General features: G+C 40.4%; 1 protein-coding gene across 1 annotated transcript in view; it reads left to right on the forward strand.

Moving 5' to 3' along the window:
* The first annotated feature begins 2,183 nt into the window (after positions 1–2,183).
* The window catches only part of LOC128910192 (kelch-like protein 10), a 99,370-nt gene continuing 81,466 nt past the window's right edge, over positions 2,184–20,087 (forward strand). The window contains exon 1 of the mRNA XM_054203143.1: positions 2,184–2,374. Within this exon, the coding sequence (XP_054059118.1) occupies positions 2,184–2,374 (191 nt within the window). The remainder of the gene's footprint in view (positions 2,375–20,087) is intronic.

Genomic DNA, 20,087 nt, shown 5'->3' on the forward strand with positions numbered 1-20,087 from the left:
AAAAAAGTGAAGATGAGAGAAGGGAGAGCTACGAATTGTTTGACTACAAGGAAGTATGTGCCCATCTATGGCACATGACACTGAACAGCTGCCTGTGGGGAGGATTATGATCCATAAATCATCGTCACATTCAGTGATCCTAATAGTGACCACTGTCAGTTTCTTTTAAGCATATTGCTTTGAGCCACAGGTCTAAAGGTTTGATTGTCCCTCGATAAAGAGTGAGTGATCTGTCTGCCTTTGGCAGTCTGCAATACAGAAAAAAATCTGTTATGCACTTGCAGTTATTCTTCATGGCAGAGAATTAGTACTTAGGGATTCAGATTTATAGGCTTTCCAAATGCACGTTAGAGCAATTTGAAAGGTTATCATCCCCAGCTGCCTGTCCTTTCTCTCTGCCAGAGGTTATTGCTCTTACAGCAGAGACAATTGAATGGCTGGCACATTATGTGTACTGTTCATGGCCTGGTGCATCGATTTCAGCTTACATTATTAACTGGCTGGGCTGCGAGCGTAGGTGGCAGAACCCCTTGACTTATCATCCCTATTGGACTTAGCTGCAGTGGTTAAAGTGTGTAACAGTTCCCTCCCACACGTGATAGCCAAATCCCACACGTACTGAGGACAAAGCCCTCAATCCCACCCGTGCAGGGTACGAGTTGCTAAAAAGCACCATTTCCCATGCTGCACGTCTCACTCTTTGGAAGGTGGTAGGAGGAAGAAGCGAGTGGCTTCCCGTGTCGCTGTGTCAGCACAGTCAGATAGCTCTGGTAATCAGGAGAAGGCTAGGCACATCCAGGTTTGGTGGGCCCACGAGAAGTCAGCCTGAGAAACTTTCCAGTTTGGATTTCAGGCAGGCAAAGTAATAAAACTGGCTATTTGTGAAAAAGCCTGGAGAGGGATTTGGAAAATTCAGTAATAAGCGCTGCAAAGCCTAACTCTTAAGCAGTGCACTGACCTGTAGGAACCACATTGTGCACCTAGAAGAAAATCTCATGAGGCACCAAGTCAACCAAAAATCAGAAAGAAATTGTGGTGAGGGACAAGTTCGAAATGGGAACCCCTCCCAGGATGGCTGCTTTCCCAGACTCACCCTGAAGCCCAAAAGCATCACAGCCTGGAACAAGTTGTTCATGTATTCACTTGAGTGAAGAGGAATGCAGCTTCAACATCTGTTCCAGCTCTGCAGGGGAAGGGACCGAACAGTTGTCTTCTACATGTCAAAGGGACTAGGTCACCTTGGAAGTGTGCTGCTGTAGAAGGTACACATCCCTTCTTTTTCATCTGAATAATGTGTAGTCTGAGAATGACGAGTCTTAACAAATATTTTGGATATCTAGTTTGTGAATATATCTTGATCTCCTCGGCACACCCAGCAGTTTGTGAATGCCAGACAGCAAGAGGCACCAAGGGGCCGTTATGGATGCAAATCAGCAGAATTTAAGCACCTTGGGGGTGAGGAAGCAGTTACTCAGAATTTCTGAAATTTCTAATAGCAATCTAATTTTGAAAGTAGACACCTTAATTTGCAAGTAGGATCTAGGTTCCTTGGTGGATTTGGCCTTTTTGATCTGGAAGTATTTAAAAATGTATCAGTGAATCAGTGAGAATTAGGGACTTTGATGTCTTACGTGCCAGTTTCCATCTGTAAGCATCTGAATACCTTTCTAAGTCTGGGCCACAATGAGTTCTGTGAACAACGCTAAAGTCTGCAGCTTTTCCACGGACAGAAATGACCTGGCTTGTGCAGAGAGGTTTTATCATGAAGCAAAAAAATGGTGTTAGTAACATCAGAAAGACCCTTTGAGTTGGGCATTCCTGCACAGAAAATAAAATTGTAGACGATATCCAGACATTGTTAATTATATTCAACTCATTAAGCACAAGCATCATAGAGAGAAAAATCACTTAGGATTGACAGGTTTTTGTATTGCCATCCTTAGGATCACCCCATGTTTAGAGTAACTCCCATTCATTTCTGTTGACATTAATGGCCCATTAAGAGTTAGATTCAGTATCTGGCAGACTGCGCTTTGCCTATGCCAGTCCCCACCCCCCTGCTTACAAAGCTTTCGTGTTCCCTGGGTGTTGCTGCTAAAGCAGGGGCCAAAGAGTGTGGCAGCAGCAACTGGCCCTTCCCAGCAGAAGCAGGTGTCACTGCCACAGCTTTATCTTTGGGGATGATGGCTGCAGAAAGTCGCATTCTCCAGCCTCCATCACCCAGCAGCCTAGCCCTGCTCCGTCACTTCCCTCCATCCCAGAAGGTGCAGTGGGTCGAGGAGAGTCCGACTGCAGGGAAGCAGCGGGACCCTCGTGTCTTGCAGGAGAGGAGGGTGGAGGCGTGTGGCGGTGTGGGGCTGGGTGCTGGGATGAGGTGAGTGAGGAGTGTGGCTTATGAGTCTAGGGAAGAGGGGAAGTAGACAGGGATCCCCAAAAAAGAGGCATGGTGAAACACGTGGGTGAGGAGGGGAGAAAAAAAGAGTGACAGAGATTTGCCTGCCCTGCCAGGCTTCCACATCTCTCTGAAACCTTACCTTCATCCCGCTCAGAGCTCTTCAGACTTCATTGACCCCACTTACTGTCATTTCTTTTCCCCAAGAAAATGAAATCTCCACTGACCCCTTCCAGTCCCACAGTCATACCTCTGAGGCTGTTAATGATCTCTTCCCATCTCCTCAAACCCATTCCTCCTCTCCATCCTAGCCCCTCTGCTCCATCTTCACCATAGCCCTGCAGTCCTCACGCAGCACCTCCCCAGCCCTTCGTCACCACCCCGGTGTCCTTCACCACCCAAGGGCCCTGGGGCAGTCAGCCACCGTTACACTGTCAGGAAGCCCCGAGTGAGCTCCACTGGTTGCACCAACCTCTGTTGCCGGTGGGAAATGTTTTCTCACCCAGCACAGCCCTTTGAAGTCAGGGGGACTGCTCCTGTGTGTAAGTGCTCGCCACGGAGATCAAGGAGAACATGAACAAATACAAGGTATTCTGCCCCAGCGCTGCCATTTCCCGCGCTTCTCCCAGAGCCCAAACAATCAATACACTGCTATGGGTCTGCCCCTCGGTGCTCCGCGTGGCTGGCAAAGATGAGTATCCCAGTATTTCAATCTTCTATTTCACTTTGTCACTGTTCTTGTACGGAGAAGAAACCCATAATAATGACATCCTGTAAAGTTTACATAAGGCCAGAGTTTCTTCTGTATCTTGCCTTTGCAGTATTATCTTCTATCTGACACCAGGCCTCGAAGCTAAAGAGTAATGTTTTACTCAGTGATCGGCAAGAGTGGGGTTAGCCATACCCTTGTAATAGACAGAAGTTCTTTGAAATTAACCATCCTATTTTGATGAAAGTCCTGATTGACAAAGTGCCCGTGTATATTTTAGATAGGAATATATTCAATTTTTGAATACCTATCTCATTCTAGTAAATGTTAGCTTTGCTTCAATTAATTTTAGCTTTTTGAGGCAGTGGAAGAGGTTACTGATTAGAAAGCTAGTTTGGCATGGGATCAGATGTAGCGCGATACCCGAGTAAAGGTAACTACTCACAGCACAGCGTGTGCAAATGACACTGCCACAGGATAAATAACAAGAGAATAAGTCGGTAGAAACTGACAGTAGAAACTGACAGAGAAAAACAGAGAAAATATAAAAATAAACCAGAAAATAGAACTTTATTGCAGCTTTCTATTGTACTAGCGTCACTAGAAATGCATAAATTGATTCCATTTATAAACTCTTTGTAAACCACTCCAGATGAGAAAAAGCAGCAATGTAAAATTCATGGTATTTGTGACTGGCCTTTATCAACAAAGAGTAAACAGCCATGACTTCTAATAGAGCTTCTGCTGCTGGTGTAACATCTCCACAAGAGGCTCATGCTAGAACTTCAGACTGCACAATAAATATGTCACAGAAGCTTAAGCGTCTCTTACATAAAGTGATTATTATATATCCTCCTCTTATTGGTCTCCCAGCTATTCACATTCAGGCTTTGAAGTGTCTGCTTTTATTCCAGCCCTACCATCCTTTTTTGCTCTTCTGAAGTTGCATAGAAGTTGTTCAGGAAGTCGGCGCCAGCGTCTCTGTGACTGATATGTAAATCAAAAACAAGTGGGAAAATTGTAACAAGCCTTTAGGGAGACAGAAGGGTTCTTTATGGCACTTGCTCGATGCTCAGGCTAAGAGGAGCTATTTCTAAGGCTATCAATTAGGAAGAAATGAATAACGGAGGTTATCAGCATTGTAGTCATTCAGGACTGTTATTTCAGCTCTCATTTAGGCTGGTGGTTGCTGAAACTTGTAAGGGTACAGCAAAGCTCTCCCGCTCTCAGCCCATTTTTATCGAATTAGGACTCAGAGAACGCTACTAGGATGAACTGACTCCCTTGTCAAAGAGGCCTCTTGTAAAGATTAAAGAGGTTGATGTATCTAGATGTCAGCTAAATATCTCCTAAAGGTATCCTCAGGCATCCTGAACTCTGTTTGTAGGTGAGCATAAGCAAGAACTCTAATGTAAGAAGAGTCTTACTTCTTATTTATACTCACCTATATAGAGTTTTCCCAGATGCTGAGATTAATTTGCTCTGTTTTGCTGAGAGAGTAACAGTGGCATAAGTTTTGTTGGAGAAATAATGAAGTGAAAAATAAAAATCAACAACAATTACGCTAATGAACAGTTATATAAAATCCATTCATTAAAAAGCAGGAAATGAAAGGGATTATAACTCTGCAAGAATTTTAAACATGGGAAAGGTAATACAGTGGATAGCTAGATCTGTTATTGGATCACAAATAATGCCCTACTTTAGAGGAAAATCAGAGAAATAAAATTTTTCTCCTAGAAATCTACCTACAGAACAAAGATTGACCTGAGGCTGCATAATAGAAGTTTTACTGGTACCTTTATTTTTTTTTCCCTAAAAAATTACAAAAAAAAAAGTAGGGGCTGACTGGTTTCCCATCCAGCCACTAATGTGAGAAAATGACACCTGCTCTATACATATTGCCAGAGGTAAGGAGTGGAAGGTTATGGGGGAGTCCAAGCGAGCACTAAGCAGCAATGAAGAGGAGAATAAAATATTTTTATTTGAACTGTTTAAAGAAATCAAGCTTTGTCATTGCAGTCGTAGATTGATATGTAGTTATTTAAAAACAGGAAAATAGCTTATTAAAAGAACAAAAAACATGGAGACAAAGTAAAAATTGAAAATACCTTGGTTCACGGGTGTCTGTGTTTATTTTTATTCCACGTTTCTTTTTTCTTCTTCAGTAGAAAGAACCAAGAGCAAAACCAAACCAAACCCAGAACTAGAAAAAAAAAAAGTATCTGAATCTGCCATGAGTTAAGGGCCTGATTGAAATTCGAATGAACAAAATTTAAAAGCTGAATCTCTTAGAATCATAGAATCATAGGGTTGAAAGGGACCTCTGGAGATCATCTAGTCCAACCTCCCTGCCAGAGCAGGGTCACTTTAGAGCAGGTTGCACAGGAACGCGTCCAGGAGGGTTTTGAATATCTCCAGAGATGGAGACTCCACCACCTCTCTGGGCAGCCTGGATAAAATGGATTACTTGACTACCAACCACAAAAAGCCTCTGTCAGGTACTCATTCACTTCAATAGTAGCCAAGCACCATGCAGATAACTTACTAGTTTACTAGAACAGCAAGAAAAATTGAAAGCTGTGAAATGCACAAAACTGAAACTGAATATTTGTTTGCCCATGTTTTCCTGGTTTTGCTGTATAGTTGCCAATTACTGGAGGACAACCTGACTTCCCTATGGTCACAGATTCACTGTTATGTCCTTGCTTTTTTAATCAGTAATTATAACAAATCTCAGTAAACTTTCAAATCATCGTTATGACATTAATGAAAAGTATCTTCAAGTAAAAATATGACAGCAGGGCCATTGTATTGAGATTATTTTTCTTACCAGCTTTGAAGTTGGTTCGTGTCTGAAGCCCTGTGTCCAATTATGTTAGATCATTATGAAGCAAATTATTTTGACATTTTATTTTAATAGCCTGACTTCGCTTTGGCCAAACATGAAACGCTGAACTTCCAGGGTATGAACTTTCCCCACCAGTGTATGTTTTGGGAACAGTGGGCAGAAGAGTGAAAGAGAGGGGAAAAAACTGTTGAATCAATAGCAGAGTAATGACCCCTTACTGAATGAATCACATGCTTTCCTAGATGGAAGGAGGGAAGCAAAACTGTGCCCTATTCTATATTCTGATATTTGTAAATGTACAAATTATTCACAGCTTAGTCTCAGCCCCTTTCTTGTTCAGACATGTCCTGGTTTGAGGTAAAATAGAACGAACTTTCTGTTCAGTAATTTTATTTCCTAGCTAGGCCTCTTCTAACTCTCTGAAATTAACAGCATGTTGTGTCCAAAGCAGTTCGTTCAGAGTGATGAGACAGTTTGTGCCAAGGAATGGTATGCAGAGACGCTCTTGCTTATACTTATTGCTAGAACAACCAAGGTCGGCTAATTTTGTTATTTGCCCTGTTAGAGGGTCAGAAGCAGACAAGCGTAGAGGGGTCCCACCTGTGGGGAGGAGCAAACAGGACAGGTGACCCAAAATTGACTAACAGGGGTATTCCATCCCATCTGCCCCATGCTCAGTATAAAAGCTGAGGGATCAAAGGGTCAACTCTCTTCCTTCAATGGCTGATGTCCGAGGAGGACCCTGTCTGTTCATCTGCCTTTGATCCCGATCCGTGTGTTCCTGACTCCAACTCTGGAACCCGGTTCCCACTCGTCGCGGAGTCCAGCCTGGGACTTCACCAGTGCCTGCCGGTGACATCATCCTGGGAGCTTAATACGGTCTTGTATATACTGTATCTATTTCATTATTTTCCTTTTTATTTTATTCTTAATATTTTATTAAAGTAGTTTAGTTTCTTCTAAACTTGTAAATCTCTCTTTATCTCCCCCGCTCCTCCCCGTGCACAAGAGGCTGGGGGTGAGCATCTGTCACCGGCCATTGGCCAATTTGGCCAAAACCATGACAAGATAATAAGCTCAAAGATGCCTATCTTCAGGATATTCATTCTTTGTGAACCCAGTGGTGCATTACCGCAAGCTATGTAAGGGAAGAAAATGTGTTTAGCTTAACAGAAGAAAATACTGCACGTGCGATTTTAGTAAAATCCTAGATATATTTGCATGTCAACTCCTTATATGTCAGAAACCATATTCATCTGTCTCCTCCTGTGGGACCAAGTAGAAATAATCCAGAAGAGAGAGACAAGGGTGATCCAATGAGTAAGAAATTGTGCTTCAAAGAGAGATTGAAGGAACTAACATCTTTTGTCTAAAGGAACAAATGAAGATGGGTATTTATCCAAGTGACATCTCTGGCACATGAGGTTATTGTAATATGAGTTGCTAGGCACTGAGAGGTTGTGTTGTGCCCCAAGAGAAAGAGCTCTGTGTGTCCTTCCTTCCTACTCATCTCATAGTGGCAAAGGCAAGGTATTTGACTAGAGGGATACCACCAAGGAAAAGAGGTAATCTTGTGTTCTTATGGGAGACAGAGTAGAACTTGCCCTTGCACGCCGTGCTTGTCTTTTATAACCTTGTGTAACCTTACAACCCCCACTTAGGAAGTATTTCAGAAAAATTGGTTATTGAAGGAAGGAATGGTGTAGCAGGAAGGCTGAGAGAACTGAGAGGGGACTTCTATCAGCATCGTTGCCAGTAGGAGGAAAACAACCAAATTACATACCAAAGGCTTGTGGTTTGTGTTTTATACACCTGAGATTTGGAGTCAAAGTACAGGCTGTGCCCACAGTTTTATAAGGCCTCTAAGGCCTCTATTGCTAGAGGGTTAGATCGTTCATTTTTCTATCAAGGTGTTTGAGCTAGACTTTTGAAACATTCTCCATACTTTTTTTTTTTTTTTGTGAGACATAACAAAGGATCATATTTGGTAGGAGCCATATTAGTTTTACAAATAATCAAATACTGTCTGAATTAATTTTAATTAATGAAATGCAGAATATTTCTGAGGGTTTTTTGGTCAGCAATATATATATGTACGAGGAAGGAGGATGTTCAGAATTTTGCAAAAACTCTAGAATTCCCCCTGGAAGTATGGGTTTACACCAAAGCAAACTGAAAGCTCCAAGCAATTTGCTCTGTACTTTTAGAATAGATTTTTTCAATTGAGATGTAGTAGTATATGCTAGGAAACGACCGGAGAAGAATATTTACTTCTGCATAGACCAACACAGAAAAATCTAGAGTACAAGAGAAAATGCAAATTGTCGACATTATAAAAATGTATAGGTATGTATTTAGTACAAATGCTGAGCCATCTACATCAGATCAAGGCAATTATATGCAATCCTGCTCTCAGGGACATGGACAAGTGGAATCAGGAAATCTGCATATAATGCGTTTCTTCAGTGCGGGGGAGACGTAGCGCAAACAGTGTTCTCAGGCAACAGTCCCGTTTTGTGGTTTCAGTGTGCTGCTCTGTGGGAAATGTAAAAACTATGCTTTAAAAGTATGAAATAAAGTAAAGGCCAGAGAATTATATCCCCTTAGCCAAGCTGCCAAAAATATTTATGGAACTAAAAATCTCAAGAGCATAAAGAAATTCTTACTATGTTAATGTTTGTACTGGGAACTTTCCATTAGTAAATATATGAGAGGGAATAATCATATCCATCCATCTGCTTAGTGGCTGTTCAACCACAGAAGCTGCTACATGTCAATTATTAATCCTCCTGGGGATAGAAAACCGTTTTTTTCTGGAGGTCTAGTTTTCTGTTTATTTTTTCTTTTTCCCCCCCTGCTATTTAAAAATAATCCTTTTCTTACAGATATTGACAGATGCGTTTTCCTCTCACTAACATGTTCCTTTTTCATACAGCTCTACCATCAGCCACATTGCTTTTTTCCAATAGGAAGATCAGGGTGCGTGAACCAAACCTTTTTCAACTTATTGAAGTTCTTTTGAAACTCTTACTTCAATGCCTGTGTTGCAAGGATGGCTGTTCCACCAACAGTCATTAAGACATTTGAACAGCCATGCTGTTTCTATTTTTGTTGATCAGGTAGTGATCTTTCTTGTTTCTGGCACAGCAACAGACAGGAATGCAACAAAGCTATTTATAAAATAAAAATCAGAAGTGTCTAATTTAGATACAATAAAATAAAATAAACAAAAAAAAACCCCAAACAAAACGAAACACCAAACAAACAAACAAAAAAAAACCACAAAAAAAACAGGGACCATAGCTCCATGGCTACTGGTACTGTTAATAAAGCTAATCAAGCAAGTGATGTGTAACATCAAAGAGAAATTAACTTCAGTGAAAGGGGGGTCATTTTTCTGATGCTGTCCACATTAAGAAATCATTTATTTTAGCTGGAATCAAGAAAGGTCAGTTAGGTTTTTGTTGCTGCATGACTCTACTTTTTACAGGTTGATTTCTGACAGGATCTTCTTTGCTACTAATGCCACTGTAATAGCATGGGAAAGTAAGTACATAGCATCAAAGAAAATCTTTGCAATAAAGGTATTAATTCAACTTACTCATCAGAATTGTCATAGAGTAAAAGCTACTTTAATCAAGCCAATCACTGAACATGACTCATCATGAGCAACTAACTTTTGCAAATGAATGAATAAACCGACAAAAAAATAAACTTCATACAGTACAGTTATAAAATCCTTTGCTTAAATTATTTCAGAAAAATGAGGAAAACATCAATAACAAGATTACAAATTTTCATTTTAGTCTGGTTATTAAGTCTTTTTCAAAAGGTAGATAAATAGCATTAGTTATACAGTCTGTACAAAAGGTTTGTCTATACTATATATCATAGAATCACAGAATTGCCTAGGTTGGAAGGGACCTTTCAGATCATCAAGTCCCACCATCAACCTAACACTGACAAAAACCAGCACTAAACCATATCTCTAAGCACTATGTCTACCCATCTTTTAAATACTTCCAGGGATGGTGCCTCAACCATCCCTGTTTCATTCTATCTTATTACAATATTGTTATCTACTGGTACCTAGAGAGCCAAGAGAATGAGAATCCCACCGTGCCGGGCAATGCCACGCAAATGCACACACAGCAGGAGACAGTCTCTGCCTCAGAGACACCACACTTGGTAGATGCTTGCTACCAAATCAGATCAACAACAAAACTGAGACCAGGGCCCAGGAGTGCCTGCACGAGGTTCTTGTGCCCACCCTGCCCCAGCCCTGGGGAACCCGGCTGCTTTCCCACCATGTTCCTCAAGTCCTGGCCTGCAGACCTGGGCAGGAGGTCAACATCAGCATGGAGCTGCAGGGCATCAATTTGCAAAGATAGTGAGCTGTGCTATTGCCTGGAGAGAGTTGGGTGGAGAGGATTAAAATAAGCATCCTTCCAGATTCGCACTGCAGCTCATTCCAGGCCGTTGTCAAGGTCCTCTGGGTTGTCAGTGTTAAAAGCACAGCAGAAGTTCATGTCAAGTGCTTGAGACATTATAAACCTGGTCAAAATCCCTCATGCATTTCTGGGATTATTTCCAGTTGCTTTGGTAGGTTTCACTTGAGGCTTTACCTGTAATGCTGTATGAGAGAAATATTTACAAACTTCTTTTTTTTATTCTTTTCAAGCATTTTAGTTTCCAGTTTTTTAGCTTTCGTTTCATATCAAAATGCTGTTTTCAATGTGCAGCTTCTAAGACTGAAAGTGACTTGGACACCAAAACTATCTGGGGAAGTAGAAAGGGACAGATTTTACTTTTGAACAGGGCTGGTTTAGATCCTGCAGAGAGAGTTGTCTGGGGGAATAGCAAGACCTGAATGCAATCTTAAATGGGAAATTCCTGTCTCTCTAAAGCCATAACTGTACAAAACTAACATGCAGGCTGGACCTGCACGAGTGTCTAGGCTTTTGAGAAACAGAATTGTAGATGGTCAGCATCAGTAATTACCTTCTGCATCCACTCTAGAACATCAATACAGAAAATGCTTGCTGAATCCCGAGCACGCAGAACAGCTAATGAACCACTGAAGGCTTCTCTCTTGCTTTATGCTAAAAGGTTTGTAAGTTCTTAATGTAGGACATGCATCATTAAAGAAATATATAAATGACGGTCTGTTGCCATTTTCGTATTTAAAGGTAATCAGCACATTTTATTTAAACAGCTAGAATAAATACGTTTTATGGACATATTTCTGTCAGTAACGTGTGGTTTTTTTAATGCCATTATAGCGTGCTTTTGTCCTTTCCAGGTGGAAAAGGACAGACCAGATTTCTGCTGAAGCAAGGGAAAAGTAGACATATGGCTTGGTTTATTACAAATTATAATTATTTCAAAGTTATTTGAATATTAACAAATTCTTTGTTTTAAGGGAACTATGAATTTACAGTACCAGAAAATTCCCACAAATATAACATGTTACATATTAATGATTGTGATACATCGTATTTCCAATGGTGTAGAAGTTCTCATAAAAGCTTATGCAACTGCTGCTTTGCATTTCTTTCAGGCTCAAAAAACACACAACCTCTGAATAAAATCCAGGTAAGAGCACACGGCTTCACCTGCTTCCAAGTCAAAAGCAAAGAAACAAAATGGAAACACATGGCAATTTCAAAGCACAATCAAAAATCAGTCCCTCGCTGATCAGTTTCCACAGAAAAATTGGCCAAGAGTTGAGAATCTTTTCAGATATGATCTACATGTCAAGTCTGAAATGAAAACCAAAACCTGGCAGATCTTGACAAGTTTTGAACTGATGGCATTTACACTGCTTTGGTGATTATATAGCTTGGATCTGAGAGCTTCTTGCATCGAAGGAACCAATGCTTTCTAACCCTGCTCCCTCTGCTCTCTCTGAAGATCGGGAAAGTGCTTTGGTTTTTTGCTCTGCATTTCAGTGAGTTCCAGCTGTAAAACAGGGATACAAATCCTGATTCAGACGTCTCCCAGATTTTGAAGTTTTGGATCTATGGCTGCATTTGTCCTTTCAAATGCTCTGACACGTCAGCTAAGTGTTTTCTTAAATTAAAATGCCCAAAAAACCAAGATACTAATGACACTAGTATGCCTGTTCAAATACCTTTATGCTTCCTACAATTTATGTGTTTATTAAAAGATAATTACATTTTATGACTTGTCACTTCACAGCTAGGTTGCAGTTCTCAGTTTGAATGATTTACCAAGCACAAAACATGAGGAAATAACAGGGAAAGTGTTATGCAGTCTGGAGCTGGTGGATAAGTGTCTGAAAAATTGTATATTTGGAATTTTTCGCAGTGAAAAGCTTTCTTCAGTCTTTATTATTTTTCAAGAACCTGTCCTGTCTACCTGATGGAGAACTGCAGGATGATGCCTTCATGAAATAACATTTTAGTCTGAAGTAACTTGATTTTCTGTCTCTGTTGTGCTGTATCTATCTGACAGTTATTCAGAGAGGTATTTGATAGGCCCCTTTTGATTCTGCATGCCCTACCTCATCCATCGTTGACCGTGGCACGTTTCAGTTCCATTTCTACAAATTAAATAAGCAGAGCTCTCTCCTACCCTGCCAGGAGTGGGCCTTTTAGTTGCCACTGCAAAGTCATAACGACAATTTTGCAGAGACAGAGTAATAATAAAAAAACATTGTGAAATCTGGACGTTGCATAACATGTTCTGTCTCCAGATGGTGAAACTAAGTTGTCTGTAAACACTTTCCAGTATTGCTGAGGGAAGGAACGTGGTGAAGAAAAGCAAGGGCTGTGGGTATGAACTAGACTTTAAACCCCTGCTTACCGTTAACTTCACAGGGGGAAATCTTCTCATTGTTTGTTCCCAGGTCCATCATTATGACTTCTCATACAAGATAGGATATAAAATTGTGAAGAGTTAAACTCTGGACAGAATTAGGTTTTTCGCAAGATATCTCTTGCTACTGTGGCACTTGGAGGATCCTATCTTGTGCTGCAGAACAGATCAAAGTGCTTCAGCATGCAGCAAGGTAAAGCAGGTCAGGAACTGTCTCCAGAGGATGCGGACACATCCAAGTTTCTGCTTCTGAAAAGTTAAGGTGGATAGTAAAAATCTGACCCAGTCACCAATCAGGGAAATTCTTTTTTTTTGCTTTATTTTGTGGCTTTTTAAGTCTATGGAATAAATTTTGAGCTCCAAAAAGCTGCAAATACTCTACACAGTTCTGAATACACGTATGTTAATTTAAAGAACTTTGTTTTCATGTGAGCTAATGTCACTGTATACAGCAGCATCATTTTTCTCCTCCACTAATTTCTAATATTGATGTCTTCAGACCAGCTCAACCTAGCTGTGGATAAGTATTAGTTAATGACAGCAGATTAATTATTATCATCCAACATATAGGTGCAAAAGAATCTTGTAAGAATCAGAAGAAAAATACCCCTTCTGTGTGACCCCCCTACCCGAAATCATGTTTCTTCTCTTATCAGTCATAGTACCCTCTCCTCGATGGTCCTGAACTGCTGCTGCTGAGTAAGATGTTCCCACAAATCGCTTCAGTTAGTCATTTCTCCAAAGTAATCACCATGTTGTCAGGAGCTGAATCAGTCTGATTATATACTCTGATGGATCAGCACTCTTGCATGGTGTAAGGAAGGCAAAAGAAAATGCTGGCAGTGAGTTAGTCCCTTGATCCTGGTGGAAGTGAGGTCCCTGCTTCTGCAGCTTGTTCATTGGAGAAGCGAACAGGAACCTCAGAGCAGGGATGGCCCCAAACCTTCTTCTGCCTTTCAGTAGAAAACATACTCAGCATCAATTTGTGCCTGTGGATCATGTATTATGAGCACTGATGTATCTTTTCACGTTTATTGTTAAACAGAGATCCCACCCCAAGCAAAATAATGATGCAGCAAGACGGGAAAAAGAATTATTTTTTTTAAATCCCCCTCTTATTAGTAGCTTCCATATAAAGCCTGAGGCCAGAAGAGTGCTTACCCTCCTAGTGTTGCATTTAAATCAACCCATGCTATGAGTGACAGCTCTACAGTCCTGTTTCTGCTGCTGTGACTGCACTTCATTTTATCTGTGGAAACTCTAGGCATTTGCGTTAGGAAGCACCTGATCTGACTCTCAATCACCTGCAAGTTACTATTGCGCATTAAATCCAGGGGCTAAGACTCCACCAAAATTCCCAGACCTGGTAAGCTTTAACAGTATTTCTGTTCAGCATCATAGGATGGCAATGTCATCTAAACATAAGTAATGAGAAACAAATTCTCTAATTTAAGAGGAACAATCTTGGGAGCCTTGCTTAACTGCTGCTTTCATGTTTCTAATTCTTATGTCTGCATAAAGCAGTGAGAAGAATAAAAGATCAGGGACTGAGACAATACAGTTTTACCAGGTTTGTAGAAAGCTCCTTGTCCAAACTTCTTTCTTCTAAAAGCAAACTCCTAGACCGCAATGCCTCTTCCCCTCTCTGCAGCTGCCTTCACCAAGACGTGCTCTGTCACACTGTGACGTCTCGCTGCCAGCACCATTTCAAGGAGGGTCATGGCCCAGAGGGCGTGATGTGCATGTGAATGGCGAGTCACATTTTTATGGTAACTATAGATATTTGGGCTCTCACCACCACCTCTGATTTTGATGCAGGGTGTGCTTCACGAGGGGTTCCAGCAGAGAAAGTTCTCAGCGGAGAGCAACCAGCCAGCGTCAAGACCCAGCCATAGCACCAGTGACATCCCAGCGCTGGCGCCTCGGTACCAGCACAGCAGATCACACTGTGCTGAGTTGGCCTGCCCTGGTCCAGATGGAGCAGCCCACATGATTTCTTATAATAGCAGGTGTTCATGCATCCTATGAAAAAATGCCTGGGAAAAGCTGCTTTTCAGTGGAGTTCTGTTGTCTTTCAGTGGGATATTTCAGGTCTCGAAAATCTTTTCTCTTAGAGCGTGGAGGAAAAAGTCCAAGTACTGTTGCTTGAGGAGAAGAGCACGGGAGAAAGTGCACAGCCCCAACGCACTCTCGTTCCTGCTCACAGTAGTTAGCATTTTCCCTTCTGCATTAGGACTACCAGGTTCACCAGATGTGAAGAACATCTGAAAGGAAGATGCTCCACTGCTACGAGGCAGACCTGCAGCATCCCACTTTGGTCCAGCTGTGACTCTCCTACGGATCTTCCAACAGTGGAGGTCAGGACTAGGCTGAAGAGCCCCCCAGATCAGACTACTGTAAAAATGATACCGATTTTCCTTTGAGGGCAGAGCTCAGACCGTGTTTGCAGACAGCCTCCAACAAATTACTCTCTATAATTTCTGTCTCGAAAAGTATGAATTGGTCTGTAATAGAGTGTCACTGAAAGCTGGCCTCTCCCATTTCTCTGCAATGCTCTTTTAAATGATGCCAAAGCACTAAGCCTAGCATATGATGTTCATATAACACCGTGGAGAAAGAAGAGAACAGCACAGTCTTATTGGATGGGGCAACTACTAGGGAAATTCAGGGAATTAAAGCTGTTAAATTAAATGTACCGCTGGCTTGGAAGGAAGCAATTTAGGAGTGAGGGAAAGTCAGGAAAGGGAAACCTTACATAAATATAATTAAGCAGCAAAATCAAACAGGATAGAATATCCTGTTTAGGTATCTAGATTATAGACAAAAACCCAAAAGATGCTCGCAATAGAAATAAATACCATAATGACTATAATGAGAAGTGTATTTGCTTGAAATATAAGGGAAAAAATAATGATAGCAATTTAATACCTAGTTAAGGGAGATCAGCACAACTCCAGTATCTTTTAAAACACATTACTGATAGCAACAAGAAGAGAGAAACCTAAATGAGGCCTTTCACAGATTCATGCACTGAACTGTGGGAATTAATATTTATGGAGAGTCTCAAGGCTTATTTCTTATTTACTTGTGTTTATTCTCAGATTTCATAGCAGTACAGCCTTCTTACAGCCCAGGTCCTTGGCTGCCGTTCATTTTGGATTGTTATACTCTGCCTACTTAAATACATCCTGTTCTTTTGCCTCTCTGTGGGGGTTTTCTCTCATGGATGAGCCTGAAGCTAGGTCTGTAGAGGAGTCCTTCCTCTGTTCACCTTCTTGGGCTCACTGGGTGTCTCTGTAGGCATCTCTGACATTCAGTTAGTTGATTAACAGTCAGCTAATAGACATTCTAGTCATATTTTGTTCATTTTGAGATGTTGCAATAGGGGTATGTGTTTATAGATGAGTACTATATGTATAGTCTAAGGTCTGGACTTGCTTAGGAAAACACCAGTGCTATAGTTTTTATAGTCATTACCAAGGAGCTCTCTCTTTTCAATACAATATGCTGCAGAAAACCACAGGGGAGGGACCGTCATCTTCAGTATCTCCGTACAGCTGGGGCTATTATAATATAAAAATAAGGCTATAGGTGCTGTTGACAAATAGTGCTATTGTTGTGACAAGTTAAAGCAGTTCTGGAAGAAATGAACTGACTGAACTGACATCAGTTCACTGATGGTCTACAGCATAGCGTTGACCCTTCAGAAACCACAGGCTCTTTCAAACGTGCATGCAAATGTGAGCAATCTGCTGACATATTTGATCTTGAAGTTACTGTATTCCCACTGGGGAAACTAAGTAGAGCTTTCCTTTCCAATTCTAATGCTTCATCTTAGACCAGAGATAGCACATGCAGCAACCGGTTGCATGTTCATATGCACCATACAAAAGATTAAAACATTGAGCCTGCCATACTGGACTCATTTTACCAATTTAGCAATATTATTGGGAATTTGTTGGGTGCTTATAGCACTATGATAGGGCTCTGAGGAACTTTGCAGCAGCAAAAATGACTAAAACATGAACTCGGAACAGATCTGTTTCGGAGAATAGATGTGGACCCTGCTATGATTTCTTATCTTTGATATCTTCAAGATGGCATTAAATTGTCTACTGAGCCTTTGCCATGTCTACTCTCCATCATCTCTCTTTGCAATCAAACCAACTCAATAACTGAGTCAAGGATTTTTCAGGGGAAGAAGAAAGTAGGCAATTTACCCTTAAACCACCATTTACAACATGAGGAAATACAATAAAAAATTCTGCTCCAGCTCCTGTGTTGCAGGAATAGAATTACCTCCGAGGGTAACAAAGGTAGTTTTTATGATAACAGAGACATTTGTCTAGCACCCTAGTGAAAGACTTTTCTATTTAAGTCCTATCTTCTAGGATCAGAACTGCTGCATGCTATAGCAAATCTGCCCAAATCTGTCCCAGAGCAGCTACTTTACAGTGGTGGAAGATGTCCTATACGTAACCTATGAACAATATCTGGTAACCTTTTAAATGTGAGATTTAGTATTAAATAGTTATGAAGATACTGTGAAGAATTGCAAGTCTTGTGAAGAAAGCCGTATTTTTCATGATTCAGAAAATTGTATTTCCATGTCATTCGCACACCCATTTTGCTGATTGCTTTTGTACTATCCAGAGGTGCTGCATCACACTTAGAAATAATCAGATCTCAATTCACTTTTTGAATCATAAAGGCAGGGGAAACATTTTTTTCAAAGAAACACAGAGACGAACAATTGAAACCCATGGAAAGGTGTAAGATATGATCATGTGCTCCAAGAAAACAAAACAAATTGTGTGGCATTTTTCTCTCAGAAATATGAAAAAATATCAAGAAAAAAATGTTTAACATAAAAGGAAATAATTTATTTCATTCTGAAACAGATTGTTTTACTTTTGATTGCATATTTTTCTATTTTTTCTTTAATATAGATTCATTTCAAAATAACACATGACATTTCCAAAGTGAAAAAATTTGTTTCAATAAATTTGAAACAGAAAATCCCAAGACTTTTTTAAAAAATTCCTTCTCTGTGGCCAGAACTCTTTGTTAAATTTACTCTAAATTCTCCAAAGCTTTGGTCATCGGAAAGGACATTTTCCTGTCAATTTCCTGATCAGTGAAAAGTATTGTCCAGATCTTCCATACCTTTCATTTTTAGTGGATTTATTTTTTTAGCTAAAATGTGCACTCTAAAAAGTAAAACAATTTGGTAAATATCCTTTATAATGCATGAGATATCGTAGCAATTTCTTTGCGGCCATACAGTTGTCATGTTTCAACCAGCTGTGGTTCTATAGCCCCTTATCACATGAGAAACTAGAAAAATATTTGCAGATGCATCCGCAAAGTAGGCAGTGTACAGTTCAAACAAGGAATTCAGAAGACATATATGTGAAGACAGAACATGTGCTTAAACATAAGTACAAGTCAGCATATCATCGAATCATAGAATTGCTGAGGTTGGAAGGGACCTTTCAGATCATCTACTCCAACCATCAATGTAACACTAACAAAAACCATCACTAAACCATATCTCTAAGCACTACGTCTACCCATCTTTTCAATACCCCCAGGGATGGTGCCTCAACCACTTCCCTGGGCAGCCTGTTCCAATGCTTAATAACCCTTTCAGTGTAAAAATTTTTCTTAATATCCAGCCTAAACCTCCCCTGGTGCAACTTGAGGTCATTCCCTCTTGTCCTATCGCCTGTTACTTGGGAGAAGACGCCAGCACCCACCTGGCTACAACCTCCTTTCAGCTAGTTGTAGAGAGCGATAAGGTCTCCCCTCAGCCTCCTTTTCTCAAGGCTAAACAACCCAAACTCCCTCAGATGCTTCTCATAATACTTCTTCTCCAGACCCCTCACCAGCTTCGTTGCCCTTCTCTGGACCCAAATCCTAAATATCACTGTAGTTGTTCTGACAATGTATGCTTTGCTAGAGCAAACACTGAAGTCATTTGCTCTTTGGATCCCTTTGAAATCAACCGTAACCTCTCCCTTGACTTCATGAGACTCAGGTTTTTACCTCCCATATATGACGAAGTCCCAGGATCACATAGCATGTCAGGGATTTCACCTACAGTGACAGAGATTTCACATACAGTGGAAGAACAGGGTCATCTGACAGTAAATTATGATATTGCATGAGGAACAGTGACAGAACGCTCCACTCAGTAAATCCAGGTGGAAAGAATACTAATGGCTCAGAAACATGAAAGGTCAAAAATCTTTATTCAAATACAAACTGTCATTCCAATAGTTACTCTTGATTTTTTATATTTGCTTAGCATGTATGCTTTTCTCTCGCCTTTGGTAAGCATAATGCTGTATTAGTGCTCCTGCAATGACATATGCATGTGCATATAGTTGAAGTAATCTCACCAAATAAATGCTCAAAACAGCTTTGCAATACAGCTTCATGACTTATTCATGAGGCATGCTGTTTGCAAATGAGACCACAAATAACACACACTAAAGGAACTTTCTTCTGCATCACTTCTAGTGGTGCCTAATAACTTATACACAAAGCTGCATATAAACATATGTTTTCTATTATAATTGTGTTTGTACCAAACTATTTCTAGGTGAGTCAGATAATGAGCAACAGCAAAATACTTATCCCAAGCTCCACATTTTGCTACTGTGTGCTCCTGGAGATATATTAACTATATTTTTGCTCCAGGGATCCATTTATTTGTTCAGAGTCAGACCATAAGGGTGAGGTTTTTACGGGGAAGATAAGTTCGAGTTTTCATCCTTCTTGCAGATTTCCGTCCAAATTGTTTGCAGAACAGTTACACAGTGCTTGGGCTGATTTTATGTATAAAACATTTATATTTTTTCACATTTATCTGTCAAATACAGGATTATAAATGTAGTGCCAAAAAAAGACAGAGATTTGTTGTCAACCGATTCTATTTGTCAACTGCATTTCTATTGTGGTGACAACTGCGAATTTCTTGTTACAATAACTTTTCAGAAAATCATCTTTCTATAAGCATACGCCCATGACTTCACACTTTCAAAGCCAGGCAGCATTAGTGTTTCACCTGCATAACAAAAATAAGCCTCATAAGGAAAGGAAAGACTAACTAAGGATTGTTCTTAAAAGAAAGAGTAATATCTTACACATGCATTTTTTTAAAAGTCCTCCTCTGTATAAGTGGCTTCTTAGCATCCAATTCAAGGTTGCAAATAATAGTGAGCGTTGATAAGCTGGACTCTTTGGAAATAGCAGCAAATTAAAGGTATCTAATTTTGCTTTTATGCAAT

This window comes from Rissa tridactyla, chromosome 5, assembly GCF_028500815.1.
Source record: "Rissa tridactyla isolate bRisTri1 chromosome 5, bRisTri1.patW.cur.20221130, whole genome shotgun sequence".
NCBI lineage: Eukaryota > Metazoa > Chordata > Aves > Charadriiformes > Laridae > Rissa > Rissa tridactyla.